At 33.8% G+C, this 17,487-nt stretch overlaps 1 protein-coding gene across 5 annotated transcripts; it reads right to left on the reverse strand.

Moving 5' to 3' along the window:
• Positions 1–1,840: 1,840 nt before the first annotated feature.
• Positions 1,841–16,502, reverse strand: LOC105343091 (thrombospondin-1). 5 transcript variants are annotated; one of them, XM_011450279.4, is made up of 8 exons: positions 15,936–16,501; positions 13,040–13,112; positions 12,366–12,428; positions 6,366–6,425; positions 4,903–5,085; positions 2,983–3,153; positions 2,679–2,846; positions 1,841–2,227 (listed from the first exon to the last, which is right to left on the reverse strand). In XM_011450279.4, exons 4-8 carry the CDS (start codon positions 6,409–6,411, stop codon positions 2,151–2,153), a joined length of 645 nt encoding a protein of 214 aa, XP_011448581.3. In that variant the 5' UTR covers positions 6,412–6,425; positions 12,366–12,428; positions 13,040–13,112; positions 15,936–16,501; the 3' UTR covers positions 1,841–2,150. The 5 variants fall into 5 exon arrangements, with proteins under 5 accessions (XP_011448581.3, XP_065925016.1, XP_011448580.3 ...); XM_066068944.1 differs by lacking the exon at positions 12,366–12,428 and having other exon boundaries at positions 16,163–16,499; XM_011450278.4 differs by lacking the exon at positions 12,366–12,428 and having other exon boundaries at positions 15,936–16,499.
• Positions 16,503–17,487: the final 985 nt, after the last annotated feature.

Genomic DNA, 17,487 nt, shown 5'->3' on the forward strand with positions numbered 1-17,487 from the left:
TTACATAATTATGTAGCTTTACGAACTGTAATATGTAATATCTTTTTCATCCTTTTTTGGGTAATTCTATGTAGTCTGCCCCAAGATATTTATGCCGCAATTTTTCTTGAATTGATCTATATTCATAAAAACCTCTGGGTTCAAACGAAAATCACAAGATTTCTCTTTTAAAACGCGACCTCTAGGTTGTAAGAATCCAACTTGATGCACGCGGATAAAAATATAAGTTTACGGGGATTTTGAATTGCAAAAGAGATGAATGTACCCGGATGATAACGTTGAAAAATTGCATTTTCAAGGTATTCCGAAAGACTTACGAATAGAGATAAAATGTAAACATTTCAATAATGTGTCTATAAAGAAATCTTGGAAAATTTCCCTTTCATCGAATTCATTGTGTCAATAAAGAATTCTTGGAAAATTTCCCTTTCATCGAATTCAATTGCACTTCTTTCTCTGGTGTGTGTATTTTTATTAAAAATCGTCCAAATGTGCAGCACAAATATTTTGGAACAGACATTAATATTTATTCTTAATGACCAAAAAGGTAACCGACAACTTAAAGACAAATGGTTTTGTTATTTCAATAAAAATAACACAAACATAGAAAACACACATTCGTTAATTCTTTATATTCACTTTCTCTAGTTAAGAGTCATTTGTTTTACTAATGAGAGTAAATTATGATGACCTGCTGGTTGCGTTTCTCATTCGCCGAATATGTGTTTTGTATTTTCAAATTGATTACACGTAATGCTCGAACAAGTCGGAACTGATATAGCATAACAAACCGTGATGAACGAATAGACACGACCCTCTACATCATTTCAGGCTAGGGTCACAGGCGCTCACCATCTTAATCAGAGTATAAAAATATTCATATACGTGTACACCAACCCCCCCCCCCCCCAAAAAAAAAAACACCATTCTTTATTGATTTAATAGTTATGGATGAACATTTTTTTGACATATCGATTTAGATGGGGAGCGCCAATGGCACAGGTTGTACAATGAGAGGTGGTCAGCAATTTTCTCAGAGAGTGTTTGATAATAACAGGCTTTTATTAATACAACTACGCTCAGTTGTGATTCAAATTCTGTGCGTTTCCAATTAAAGATTTTCTCGTTTTTAAGACTGTCTTTTATTTAATCATTTGTCGTTTTGCACCTGGTGTTATACGTGTCAATAATTATATGATTTTAAATCTAATATAAAATATAAAATAACGATTTATTCATTGATACCAATTTATATACATGTATAATTTTTTGTGTGAAATAAAGTTATAAAATTATATTATAGAAACAGATCAAATGTTGTTCATCGTGTTTCCAATTGAAAATCAAAACAACTTCAAAATCAAGAAACCGTGCATGTAAAGGATCGATTCTCGTGTCACATGAAAAAAAATTGCGACTGTTATGATCTTAGTTTGAAAGAATGGTTTATGTGCGAATCATCAATCTTTTGGAGAAATTAATTTTCGCCTGAATTTGACTTATCATTATCCTGGCAGTGACATATTTTCCCAATGTCAAGTGGTTTTCATATTACGATCTGTTCAACTAATTTTCAACAAATATCATGTCACAATAAAGGGAGACAGTATTTGTCATACGAAGGCTTTATTTCGTTGACACATGTTAATAAACAGAATAGCATTTACGCCGTATTTAAACAAAAGCAACTTCAACTTGCCACACAAATCGGATTTTGCCACACAAAAAATTATGTCGTGCTAACCTAAGTGATTGATTATTTTTTTTTATTAAAACACTGATTTTCAATGTTACGTCACGTTACTCAAATTACTTGTAAATCAAAATACGTAACAACAAATTTTAAATGAAAAAACTTTCTCTCTCTCATTTATTGACGAAAACAATGTACATATATCAACAGTAACATTAAATATGCACTTTATTAACACTCAATGGACTCACGATTAATATGTAAAACAGTTGCTACCAGACAAGTCACGTGATGGGATGTACTGCCAGCAGATCTTGTTAGGTCAAAGGTCATGGTCCCTTGTCTTGGTCCATATTATCACAAAACACAAGGGTCCATCGAATATATGATGACGTATATACATATGTAAAAACTATGACGTTAGTTGGGTGATAACCACGAAATACACACCCGCCAATCAAGTGACGAACAGTTTCTCCCATATTGTCAGCAAAGTAAATATCACAGCTAGAAACTTTGATTTCTGTATGGAGGCTGAAAAAAACGTTTTGAAAAAGAATCGTGATGAATATTTCATGACACGAACAAACAAACTGAGAACCACAACAGGAAACAAACGTAAGGATAATGTAGCGTAACAGCTAACATCATTGTGCATTAAATAAAAACCAAATACTGAAACAAATGTTTATGTAATATAAAGTACTTGTATATTTGGTTAAACACTTCTTTATACAAGAGAAATAAATAACAATAAATAAATGTTAATCATGTCTCTTTTTATACCATCTACCTTTGAAGACGGTATGTGAATCTCATCGGTGATTGACCAATCAAATGAGTTCCACGTACACGTATACACCTACAAATTCTTTTTTCCTTGATTTTTCTTAAGTCATTTCTATAAAGTTCGAACCCCTGACAAGTTTTAAGTCTTAAGTGCGACAGTTGTAAAATTATTTGTTGGCAATTGTCGTCTACTTACAGTTAATACCCATCCCCAAGGAAATGATGCAGTCTTTCTCGTCCGTGCCATCGTGACAATTCAACTTAATGTCACACCTCATAGACTTAGGCACACAGTGCTCCCCGCTCTCACATACAAACATGGAGGCGTTAAAACAGCTCATCATTTCGAATCCAGGTGGGATTTCTAGAGAACAAAATAATTGCATCGTAGGCAATACTGATTTCCCGTGGATCCTTAGAACGTGTCGTCAAAAAGAAAGAAAAAAAATATATCTTTTTTTTTTTTTTTTTTTTAACAAAAAAAATGATTGATTTATTACCAGGACATGTACTATTGCCGCAGATCATTGAATCCGTGGAGGACCCGTTACAAAACCTGCCGCCATTACTAGGTACAGGAGCGTTACATAGCCTCGTTCTGGTTACGTTCGCGCCGCCGCACATCACCGGGCACCTGGTCCATCCGGTCCACATTCCCCAGCCTCCATGCGCTGATTTTTAACAAGTAAAAAATGGACAAATTAGACAGAAACAATTTTCGAAGAAAACCAGATTTCGTCTGAGCCTGTATACATGTACAAATGCTCAAGGCTTTAACAAAAATTGGCACCCCCCCCCCCCCTCCGCAACGAAACCGACGAAAATTGAAAAGAGTACAAATGAAATATAAATCGACCAACGCGAAAAGTATCGGCCCTGCTAATTCTACACGTCCCCCAAGGCTTGAGCGCGTGTAAATTGATAGCATAACACACTGTTTACAATATTCTCATCCACTGGAGAAAAATTAAAAAAACATTCTAGACGCTCTTTTGATGAGAATCCTCAACGTAATGAATTCGAACTTACTAGAGTTAATTAAATAATGCCACACCGCTTCTATGTTGCGAAGATTTTTTTTCAAAGTCTTCCGCTGGTGTTTTGTTATTTTTCAATTATTCTCTTTCGGCACTTCATTTTGAAAAGATTTTTCAGGGAATGACATTTAAAGACTTAATTCCAGTAATGCTCTCATTTACAAATGGTTTTAGACGCAGTTTCTGGTCAGCTACTCAATTCTTCTGAAGTCTCAGAATTACGAACAAGATGAAAGCTTTTTGAGTTCTGCCCAATCCCATTGTTTTGAAAAATACAATAAAATAATTTCAAACTGTGTTTGATCATTGATATGATTTATTTAAACACCAATTCTATTAAATCTAAGTTAGTTCTTGGTTTAATATTTCTATGTGATCTTATATGATGCCATAAAATACTATTTCATTAATTTTTCAATCATTTCCCATATACAATACTCTAATAATTTTATCCCGATTCCACACGAAGATAGTTTAGCTTAATTCAAGATGGTTGATTTAGGTCGCTTTTGATTTTCACAACTTCGTGAAACACACAACCTCTAGCATCACTACTGGTATTGTATTTCATTACAAATTGACCAATTATATCTTAACTCCTCGCCTTTGTTTTATATTGTAGAAAGTGTATAACATTTTCTGAGTTTCAAATCTTCCAAACTTAATATCAATTTTTAAATTGTAGCTAGGGAATTTTTTTTTATCTGAACGTAAAGTAAGTATATATCTGATTTTTTTTTTAAATGACACCATGCAGTTTATGTAGGTCATTCAAAGGGTATTTATCTTTAAACAAAAAAGAAAAAAAGAAAAAAAAAACTAGTTGTAGTTGATATAATTAAGTAATATTAACAATATTTAATTTAAATTATTTCAAACCCGTTTTCAAAGAATGCGCATTTACAGTAAATCTTCATTTTTGTTTAAATAATAATTATTAGCTTGTTAGCCGCCAACAATTGCTTCATATAAATGTATGTATTTCTTTACGCTAAATATAGTTATAAACGATTTTATTGGCCTTTTGTATGTGTTAGTACTCGTATTACACGTAGCTCTACATTCCTTACGGCCACCAGTTGCGTTCATTACTCCATAAACGCAATTGCTCCCATTAAAATTTAAAAAGTTTTATAAAAAATGAAAACAATTATATCACATAATCACACAAAATGAAATATGCCAGCCAAGACTTCGTTTATTGCTTATAAATTTTCTTATGCAGTTGAAAGATTTTGCCACCATTTTTACAACTAATGCCATTTGATAAAGGTCCGTCTCTACAACTAATGCCCATTTGATGAGGGTCTATTTCTACAACTAAATTATTTTTCATTTGTCGTTTGCTGCAGGTCTGTCCGTGTAATGACATGGGTAGCTTACTAGGACAGGTCGTGTTGATAAAACACTCCACTATTTTGGTCAGGGTGTAGTTCGCTGTCCTACCATCCGGGTACTCCCACTGCTTGTTCCGCTTGATTGACCCGAATCCACAGGTCACCGAGCAGCTGCTCCAGGGTCCCCACTGACCCCAGCCACCCAGGGAATCCGACGCTGTGACGTCAACTGAGAAAGTGGACAATCAGCATTACAAAAGTAATATTTATTATAATGATGATGATAAATCATATCTATTTACCGTGGGAGAATGATTATATTGCCATTCAACTTAGTTATTTGTTAATATCGAAATAAATGTAATACATGTACGTACATGTAAATACATGCAAATTAATAATACGGTTGATGTTGAAACGATATTCTTTTTCCTGTAAGCATTATAATAACCGCTGACTAACCATTCTCAAACTATTTTTTTATGAAAACATCAGAATTAAAATTAATACGTTCTGTCGATGCCGATGTAAATTTTGGAGTTTTAATCTCCGTTCTTGCTTGGCATCTCTATACCTTCTTTCTGGTTAATCCTTCCACCAGACAGTACGTTTAAAGTGGGTTAACGACACACGGAAAAAAGATTAAAAACCTTGTTTTTATATTAATTTTACACATATATTCATTTCAATACACCCACTCCTAAACTCCTAAACTCTCATTTCCTCAAAACTTTAAGCTTGGACTAATAAGGATTCATGTTTTGTTGGATAAAACATTTTTAAAAAAATAACAATAAAAGCCCTTAGCTGTTTAACATGAAAATGAACCCGAGATAAACAGATAAATCCCGATATTACTTGATGGGATAACTGTTAAATTTATCCTATTTATTCAACATCAATTTGGAATGTACGATGTAAAAAGAAGTATTTGACGTCAATTTCGTATGATTCTAAGCTGATACATGTATCAGAAATGTTCAATTTAATACAGCGGAATTTTTTTATGAATGAAAGTTGATACCATGTTATTCTGATGATTAACAATTAATCCTATTGTTTTAGCCATAATACATATAAATAAATATTCAGGTGTCTAACATTTCAAATTGAAATGTCAAAAATTGATATGTTTTCGAATAATTCGTTAATATAGAGTATCAGATATACTTCTTACGCAAGATATACATGTATAATTGAAAAACTTTACAGATATGTCCACTGATATTCATTATTTGAGGAGTATCGTACAATGCCAGTTACCATATAGATTTGCTATTATCCTTGGGAGATCGTTTTCAAATTGCTAATGCTAGCATTCCATGTATTTCCTTTTTAATTAAGCTACATGCAGTACTTGAATAAAAAAAAAATCGAGCACAAAATAATACACACCTTGCTTGCTCAGAAAAGAACTGATTACTAGTATTCGAGAAAGAATTCAATTTTCCGAATTCAAATTCCGAATTTACTTGCATCACGTGACCAAATGTTTAAGGTTGTACTCACCTATGAGAAGAACAATCACGCTGTAATATTCGAGCCATCCAATCATCACTCGTCATGTGCCTGTCAACAAACAAACAAACAAATAAACAAACAAACAACCGGCCTAGGCTCCACCAAAGACAAACGTCTGTGAGTTAGCTAGCACGCGTTGTCTTAAATACGCAATCTTTCTTCGGCTCATTCTTTTTGTAAACATCGATTCGTGTCTCATTGACGACAAATTGATTTTTTATACCCCATCTTGCAGAGGATGTGTGGTTAAGTCAGATTTTAAATAGCCCCAATGAAATCAGATACAAGCCGACTCCCCGGTAGTATTTTCGATTTTCCATTCATCCTTTGCTTTTAGTTCAAAGATAAAGCTAAATATTGAATACTAGACCCCCATTAGTCGAGGTAAACTATAGGAAAAGTGGCTGTATATCAAACAGCGTATAAGGCCGAAGAAAAATATATGTTTGTTTCAGGTCGATCGCTTTAGATTCGATAGCTACTTGGTCATTCCAGTTTTCTTTTATAACCTTGTTCAAGTACCAAATTGAACAAGAAGTACAAGCTTATGTAACTGACTTTAGATAAGTAAGATATTCGAACAAAACTTATTCAATTAGTATCAAATAAATCATACTTTGCAAATTCTAATGTAAACTCCATTCAATAAGAATATTTCGGTGAAAAGATGATTTAGGGTAGGTCGGATGGCCATATATACATTTAGCTTTATGTTGGCCTGATTGTAATCGCGATTTCGGCAACTTTCATCAATTCTTCGTTAGGTTTTGCCCAAATAGTTTACCAAAATTATTTCATTTTATCCGCATTTCCAACATATAATTAAAACATGATATCTGAAAGTATATCGTGTTTGAATCTGAAGGAGAAACGTATCATGAAATGAATCTTATAACACCAAATAAAACGTTTCTGACAGGTTGAAAAAATTGCTACGACATTCATCGCCATACGACAGTTCGCGTTGCACAATGAATTTGTTTTTTTTTCTCAGGTTCACATATCCTTAAAATGTCATGGCATGTAAATACATCTTATATATCACTTTATTATCGGAAAATCGTTATAAATCAAGTCAATTCAAATACAAGCACAGATTCAAAATAATTGCAAATAATTCTTACAGAATGTACATTAATATATTAGTATTACATGGCAATACTTGCTTTATATGCGCTATGGTAAAGCATGAATGTCTGGAACAAATGATTCAATTATAAAGGTATGTATCGGAGATGGATTTTGGTTTTTTTACAAGAATGGCATCCATGTTAAGGATACGGACCGGTCAATTCAACAGTCGAAAATGGTGTCCAATTTCCTACAAATGGATGTCAAAGTTTATAGACTTTCTAGAATCCCTTTAATTATTCCCTTTGAGGGATACAAAACCATGGCGTGTGTTTAGTATACAACTCCTCGCCAGAGAGGAATTGATTGCGCGAACCATATAACACTAGCCGGATTTGTTTGAAGAACTTTCTCATTAATTTGACATGAAATCGCGCCGAGAAAGATAAAACCTCTTTTATTTGAACAATCACGGAAAGCTGTTGGCCAAAGGACTTATGGAAGAGAAAGATGGAGAGGTTTCAGGGGTCTGCTTTTTAGGGTTTTTCTAGTCTTTCATCACAGCTTCAAGCCTTCTCAAGTGTTCCATCGAGACTCATTAATTTATCACTAATATGACTAGATCCTAGTGTATCCGTTAACGATGGACATTGAGATGACTTCAGATGGATTAATCCAGACCTTATTTGCCATGACCTCAAGCAGTTTTCAATACAGGTTTTTTCAGTTGAGTGGAATAATATTTTATTACGTTTATTTAAAAAAAAAAAATATTTACAGCAGAGCAAGATATAATTATAAATGAATTTTACTTTCAACTTATTGAAAAGAGAATTAGCAATTGAAATAAAATTAATTAAATGCTTTTCTGCTGTTTAAATTTTCAAAAACAAATAACTCCTAAACAATTTAGAAAAATTCAACACCCAAACAATCCCCCCCCCCTCTAAAGGAACACATTTTCTTTTAAGAAAGGCAGGAATTTGTTCCATTTCTGCAATATCATTGATTCCAAACAAGTATTAGTTTATATCCAAATATAAAAAGAACTCGCAAATGTCGAGCTTGATAACTTTCGTTTATTTTCCTTCGAACATATGGCCAGGTCTTTAATATCTATATACAACTAACAAAACTATCTCGTTTTGCCGATACCACCAGTTGACCCTTTTTTGAAAAACTAGTTCGTTGTGTTGGCAAAGAGGAATTCTTTGTGATTGTGAGATAAGAGTGCTCAGGGGAAGTGAGAGTGTTCAGTTGCGAAAAAATGTACTTTCAAATTAAAAGAAAGTACGGGTATCATGTAGTTTTAAAAAAAAAAAACTTGTTCGGGAGAAGCGAATTCCTGTAGAATTTGAGTAACTTTATCCATAAGGATTTTTCCAATATAACTCCAGTTGTTTACAGCAATTTCTCAAATCCATTTTTTTTTCGATCGTAAAGCACGGAAGGAGATAAGTCTTCCAAGCTGATGAGTCTTCTCCAAATTGCGATTATCTTTTAGCGTTTTCATGCAATTCAGGAACGACGAAAATTGAGCTTTTTCAATACAGGAGGGGCTTTAATGGGATCTAGCCTAAGTATAATGTAACTTAAAGGATGGCAGTTGTTATGGTGAAATTTCAGTGTTCTTTTTGTTTTCTTCTCTAATCTTATATATCGATTCGAAATGGGCTGTTACTGCACAGATTATTTTAGATCGTTGCAAATGACTCTCAATTTTCATGTCGCAATTTTGCAATTCTGCGTCGAACTCGATCTGTGTTACACAAGCTATATAGTTTTTGGGCTTTTTTTTAATTTCCATACACAATTTTCATTGTTTTTGAAGGGTTGCACTTTTATGTTCCTGTTAACGGAAATGCGTTATCTTATTTTCTATTAACCATTCTGGTTGCACATACTTCACTTAATACACAGTCAGAACAAAAATGAATGCGAAACCCTGACCATTGATTTTGTGTTTCTTTTCAATTTTTAAAACATGTAAAAAGAATATTCGTAAACTCCAAAACCCCGTTTGAATTGAAAATTTAATAATATATAAAATTTATAGAAAACATCTTATATGTATATATATATATATAGATATAGATATAGATATAGATATAGATATATATATATATATATATATATATATATATACTTTCAGTATATAATTTGTCAAACAGTCAAAAGAAGGTTCCTCAAAACGTACGCACAATACATTACATACATTAACTAATATCTGAATACACTTCTACAAGACAACTGAAGATAAATTTCATGTATGTATCCCAGAGATTAAATTTGCAATTGTTTGTTGCAAAACTGTAGAAGGAAGTAAAAAGAATTTTAAAATAACCGCTGGCGGCTGTTCTAACGATTTTATTTATATGTACATTCAATGTTTTTAACTTTCTGGAAAAAAGTACTGGCATAAAAATACTTTTCGTCATTGCAGTGTATATTAAAAAGAGTCCTGTTTACGAACACATTTGTATACATGTATACGATATCTACAAGGCCCTTAACTCTTTTGTTATGAAAAGTATTTAAACATATATAGCCTTACATCCATTGGATCTAATGTCTTGTCCATATATTTAAATTATTGTATATACGATATCTATGGAGTCGTTACCCTCGGTTCTAAGAGTCTTGTCCGAGAACACGGTCTACAGTCTTTACAGTCTGCCACCCTTAGAATCCGAAGAATTTCGTGACTCTTGTCCAAGAAAACAATGGAATGAGCAATATCTACAGTCTTTGACCCCTTGGTTCCGTTCGGCCGACGGTCGATGTTTGGCAAGGTTAACCAGGAAGCGGTCGCCCCAGGATGCAACGGGTGTTGGTATAGTTAATACGATAACGCGAGAATCAAACATGCCAGATCAGCTTCAGCAATGAAAGAAGGCGGAAATCGATACAAATGACCCATTTATAGGGTACATGACAAACGAACAGGTTTGCTATATGATGTATAATTTCATTGCACCGAGTTCTAGAATAATTCAGGATCGGCCTTTTATTATGCAAACACGGGTTCCGAAGACATCATTTGTACGTTAATAAATCCTTTTCAGGGTTTCGAACGATGAGCGAATTATTTAGTTATGCTATCAGTTTAAATTTCTTAATTAGAGATGCGATTTTTCTTTATGGGATAATCGAATTCTTGAATTTGAAAAAAAACAAACTTGAATAAAATAATTATACTTTGTCTAGCAAACTATTTTGGTTATGTGGCGCGTATAATATTGATTTTCATACATTTTATATTCAGGAAAATATAGTGGTTGGGTATAGTCGAAAATGAATTCTCTACTAAATCATGTTATCCTCATTTTTTCCATGCAAAAAAAATGAATTAAGATGTATGGAGAAAAAAAGTTCCAAAGATAAAGCCAAGGGACAAAACAAATTATGGCTATATATTGGTAATGACAGCAACTCACAGACAGACGTTCAATGTTCGATGTCAATACTTAGAATAGGACATTCCATCTGGAACAATTCTAAAACCACTGACCATTAAGTATCATGTCTAGCCAAATAAAAAGTCTGACAGTTAATAATCGAGTCTTTGAAAACCTAGAGTAGATTTATACAGGCGATAACGCCAAACAAATGGCTAGGTTAACCGTTATTAATGTATATTCAAGTAGAGAAATACGATGCTAGCTTTACACAAAATATTGGCACAAATGAAGAAGGGTGTATGTCCTAAAATATATACCTTTTTATACATGTATAATGGGTATTTTTTTTATTATTCTGTGATCCGTAATATCAAAAATGACAAGTTTGCAACATTAATGAATATTTTATATGAATTGAAAATAAGTAATTGATATCGGAACGTATGAAAGTGCAGTCTGCCAACATGCAAAATTATTTAATTCTGGGATTATTTGATATCATGACATTGCTTAACTTAAAAAAATGAACTGGTTAGACGATGAATGAACAACTTATTTCAGAATTCCAAATAGCGTTTTCAATAGAAATCGTAACTTTTCATGAATAACTTACCTATTCTGGCAAATTCACCGTCGTTGAAGCCTTGCCAGAGTGATATGAATGCAACTTGCTTTTAAGATTTAAATTGAGCCTGTGAACATCATTATATAGAGTCAAGGCCCATCGACACATGATAACAATTGCGTCATTAAATCAAAGGGTGTTGATTTGTCAATATCAAAGTAATTAAAGTAATCCACGATCTTTTATAATAAACAACCAGTCACACCTCTTTAACAGGTTGTTTTTTAAATGTTGAACTGTCTTTGAATCAGAGGTTCCGAATACTGGCGCGCTTTAGCCCGACACCCAGGAGTGACCGATGCCGAGTGGAGATTAATCTGTAATGAATTCGTTAATAGCCGATCATGGCGGTCGATCAAGGAGATATTAAAAAGATAATGCAATAAGATCGATACTCATACAGATCAAGCGCTCCCCATTCTTATAGATACTGCTTTTTCGCACGCAAAGGAATTGCCAAGTTTTTTTTTTCTCCGCACATTTAGAGTACCTGTTTTGTTTATTTACCCGTTTCTTAGTGAAATGATAATTTGGATGATTAGTACGGGAAAATGTCATTGCGATGGTATAAACAATGCAAATTTTTATCCAGAGCAGCAAAAAAATATTTTTCATTGATATAGTCAATTCACAATGGTATTTGAATTCATTATGATCTCTAGAGGGACCCTAATCAGAGGAAATCGATTTTTAGTGGTGTTTGGATCAAATAAAGCACCGTAAAACTGGAAGGCATATTTTTAATGTCAGCGGAATGATGGAACAACTATGACGCGGTTACAAAACCATGGGACCAAGGTATAATGTAAAAAGAATCAATATAAACAGAAATCAAGGTATTCCAGACCACGAGATCAATACACCTTCCTCACATTACAAAATATTACTGACCGTCTATGGAAAGGTGACGGACATGCGTGTCACTAGGTTATCCGGTCTGACCTAGATTACAACCTATAATTAGATTAAATCATATTTAATATACGCTGCATATATTGCTCCAGCAAGACCAAAATGATATAAAAAGGCGTTTCTGTTGCTTAAAACCTTTTTACAGCGTATACTAATGCAAGGAATTCCCGATTCATTCAGTGTATAATGGAAATGGCAGATGTGAAGCGAATTCGAAACAATATGCCTGTTGCAGTCAGCATTGTTGGCAAATTTAATACGATTGTGATGGTATTGACTAGCAGACGAGCCCAGAGTTTGTGCTAATTCTCAGAGGTTAATCCAACCATTTGATTAGACAAATGTTATTTCTTCTGCATCTAAATATATATGTTCTTTTCCTTTGTTAAAGTTCACGTGTTATGACAGATGGTGCATATGTTACGCATAAAATGAAGTCTATATATGTTTAATTTAGCATAAAAGTACACGCTATTTTGAATATCAACATACAAGCATATAATGCTACGAGCAAGAACTGCTGATAAGATGGTTATAACAATTCCAGACTTTAATTACAATATAGAATTTAATTCTCTCAGTACAAGAGATATACATGCATGGTAAATTCAAGGGTCTAAGAGAATTGAAATGCTGAGTATAAAATGATTTACCTTCTATAGAGATAGCTCTAGTTTTCTTAGATGAGACTTTCCGACATCCGGTTTCTTTCGTAAACTATAATACCTGTAATGGTTATGATAAACGCTTGAGTAAAACACATACAGACGAACTAAAAACGCGCGTTAATAATGTACATCACTTGATGCCAATTTCCTGGCAAATTTACATAACGCATCTTTTGATTATGAGAGTAGTCTTGGAATCCCATGTATTGCCGCCACTACAGTTCACTTCAAGAGCTTACTGAACTCGTTGAAGAAAGCAAAAATTGAACATGTGAAATCCATTGAAATGTTCCGTTTTCCGCAGAATTTTACTTTGCCGTTAAACAGCAAAATATGGCAGTTATTTTTAGCTACATGTACACAATAAAAGCATTATTGATGTAAAAAAACAACTCCTCCATATCATGCTTTGCATATTTCTAGCTTGAAAAGCTATAAAAACATATCAAATCAAATATAATTTGTCTAAATTACGCGATGCGAGAGTTTCGGATTCCTGTCCCAGATGGCTAGAGTGATCTATCAATAAACTTTATAAATATTGTAATTTGATATTACTAATTTTTTTTTCAACATTTCCATTTTCGGATATTACATGCATCCCCATTTGATTCAGTGTAGGAGTGAATCTCCCAATCTATTACAATTCACTTTAGTAAGTGTTTTCAGTACTTGGACAGTATGGTGTATACCTTGACACACACTGCATAATCCAGCAAAAAGTTGTCATATTTGTTATTCCAACCTAAGGTAGGATACTATGTATCTGGGCCCAAGAAGTGTATCGTAGGAAAAATTCACGAGAATTTTTTTTTATGTTTTTGAAAACATGTACATGTATATCAAAATATGCCGATGAGTCAAACTTTCGTACTCTATCAAAATGTTTAAACAATAACAATCTCTACTAAAACTTCGTTCCTTGAAAACGTGAGAGCGGCTCATAAATTATCGCCGATATACGATAGTATTGCAGAATTTCTTAATTCCATATCAAATGGCCGGAAAAATCCATTTGGACACCCCTTCCACCCACTGCATATTTTCTAGCATAGGGAGGGTAAGATTTAAAAAAAAAGTAATTTTGTGCAATGAATATATAGAATAGTTTATAAATATATCATAAAAGGATAATTTAATTTTTAACAAAAGGAGTGAATTATCGGGGGTCTAGATACTTAAGGTGGGGTTATGGAGAGGGGGGGGGTTCGGTCCTGTCCTCAAGCACATGTGAGTATATCTACCAAAAAATCTTAAAACTGCTATAGCAGTTTTGTGTCAGCTGCGCAATCAGTTAACTAGATGGCAGTAATGCTTCCATTCATAAAACATGTCAAACGGTTGTTAGTGAAGTTTTTGATTCTATAAATAAAGAACACATACCTTTACATCTATATATGTCGTCATTGTACACATTTTTGATTAAAGTGCTTAAGATATATATAGACACAAAAAAGTTAAATAAATAATCAGCGTATCATAATAAGTAAAAGGTAAATACATTAGACCACTACCAAGTCAATATTCCACTGAATATGGTTTGAACTAAGCCCTCATTTCCAATAATGTCAGGATAATGACTGTTATTTCCATGAATACTTCATAAGTTCTATGCAACGTCTTTGTATGTACATGTATGAGGATAATGAAGATTATCAGCATCAATGTGCGTTATTTGAAATCTTTACAAAGAAAGGGGTATTGAAAATATGACTTTCGATTTGTTGCATTGCTGCCCCCCTCTCTCTCTCCCCCCCCCCTCTCTCTCTCTCTCTCCCTCTCTCTCTCTCTCTCTCTCTCTCTCTCTCTCTCTCTCATATCATTTAATCATTATCTTATCAGAGACAAAGTGTGGAGACACTGCTTGTAGTCCGTAATGGGAAAGTATTGTACAGTTTGCAACGAAGATGTATGGCAAGCAAGCTTCTTCCAAGACAGAGAATGCGCTTGAGATCATCGAAGATTTAACAATTTGCCTAAAGACTCACTCAAATCTGACAATTTTGATTGTGTAATTTTCAAATGTTCTCACAGAATACAATCATTCATGTTTTCTCAAACATTTTTCTCTCTCACACGTTATCTAAGCAATGAAGTAAAATTTGCATTCTCTCCTTTTTCTGCGGTTCATTGTGTAGATTGCAGCGTTTCAAAAATAAAAAAAGGGGCGCTAATTTTCACATTACAACGTGAGTATTTTCCATAATCTCCACAGACAGCACCTCGAAGTCTTTCTTATTCCAAAACCAACCCTGGAGTTGAATGGAATCCAAAAAATTCAACAACGAATTGGTGCAATGTGCATTGTGTGTAGTCAAAAACAGCGGTATTTCGGGCTACACCGGTATTTAGGTTGTCAGGAGAGATTCCACGACCAATGTCGAATACAGTAAGAGATTTACTTTTAGACAAATCAAATAGTTCTCAGTAATCCATTCAGTTAAAACGCAGAGAAGACCTAATAAAAAGTTTACGAAGTACACCACGATGAGTCATATATGAAATGATATTTCATAATTTCCACAAGGCTCAGAATCGCATTAAAACGAAAAGAAATGTATTACCCCTGCTTAGTTAGCTATTTATCGCTTAAACCTCCGTTATGTGCCATGATGCTAGGTGAATGGCTGAATGGCAGCTGTTTACATGCCATTGAAAATAGTGTACAACTTACAATATCTATATTTTCCATAGATTTATGATCTTGGAAACGAATGAATTAAACCATCTTCACAATGCTCAATACTTCTGTGTTCATAGGCGTTGAGTGCCAGTGCATGTATTTCGTCGATGCAAGATGCTAGAAACCATTGAAAAGAACAATATTTATCATCGTCTGAAGAGCATGTTGAACATCTGTCGCCCATCCATTATATCTTACCTCTAGTTGAGCTTAATCCGTTTGTTCTCTACAGTAATGTTGCAGGTCTTCTTAACAAGCCAAGTGCATGAACAGACGTGTGTTTGGACAACAAAGGTGTTCGAGTGTTAACAACGAAAACCACACACAGTTGTTTACAACATAAGATAGTTCATTAATGTATACACAACTCGACGGCTTCAAAATTCAACACGCGCCAATCAATAGCTTGTGAGACTGTAACTTACTTTTCAACCACACGGCTGATGAAAACGGCATCGACGTCGCTTAATATCCGGCTTTGATCTGCCCTGCTTTCATTGCTGGCTCCACTGGAAGAAATCGGCTTATAATCGTCCACCGATTCCGCGGGAAAAACTTGCGGTCACTCGGATAACTGATCAATTAATTACAGTGTTGTTAGACAAAGAAAGTTCTTCCCATCATGTCGAAGAAGAAAATGGAATCATCTCCCAGACGTGCGTCGTCCGACTATCTCGTTTCCCCGCATCCTATTCCGTCACCAGAATTGTTGTCTTATGGCCTTGTATCGATTGAATGCGATTATTCACATATTGGACGTAATTTCCAATTACTGAGTTAGCTATAATAGACAGAGATAAACAAGCCCTCGGATCCTCTGTGCTGCAGAGACGCCGATTCGAGCCCCTCCTCTCAGTATGTCCAGATGCTCCCGTTTTTTATTTCTTTTTCCTTCAGTTCCCATTTAACATGACTTAAAACACATCAATTATTTATGATTTTTGTTGCTTCTTTTCAAGTCAAGAGGTACGACTTTGAAGTACGAACGTTAAACTTTGTTCTAAATTAAATAAAAGGTTTTTCAATTCCGCAGTGGAATTTCTTTCTTTCTTCATCACTTCTCATTTAATATGACCTAAAACATATACATAAATTTATTTATTTCTTGTTTTTGTTGAAAACTTGAAAGTTTTTTGACTTTTTTGAGAAATTAAAGGAATTCCTATTCCGCAGCAAAAGAAAGATTTTCAGTACATATACTGAAGATTTTCCGCGTAAATTCGCGAGAAGCACCCTCGCGGAATTTAAGATATCCCCACTTTTTTTTAAAGAGTTCAGAACTATAAAAAATAAGGATAAATGTTTCACACTTGCGATTTCCTATTCCTGCGATTTGATACAAAACAGTGAGATTGCTAAATTAAGTACTCGCGTAATATAAGGAGTTGACAGTAGTTAGAAACACAACTTGCAAATGATATGAATTACTTCTGCTCTACAGTACTCTTTTTTTCTGGGATTTATTATCATCTTGTGCCTACCTGAACGATGTGAGTGCACAAAGTTTCTAGATGAATACTAGATCATTTATTGGAAAACCTATTATTTGATGGTTGTGAAACGTAACATGAATGAAAAAAAAGTGTCAAACTTAAAAGCACGTTGCATGAAATGGTTTCAAGAAAATCTTTCTTTTTTATTTTGCTTTCAGATTTTTCTATTAGCTGTTATGCAAGAAATCTAAAAAAAATATTTTGATGAATTTGAGTGCTTGAATATCAAAAGAATATCGAAGTTACATGTTATTATA

This window comes from Magallana gigas, chromosome 8 (genome assembly GCF_963853765.1).
Source record: "Magallana gigas chromosome 8, xbMagGiga1.1, whole genome shotgun sequence".
Taxonomy (NCBI): Eukaryota; Metazoa; Mollusca; class Bivalvia; order Ostreida; family Ostreidae; genus Magallana; species Magallana gigas.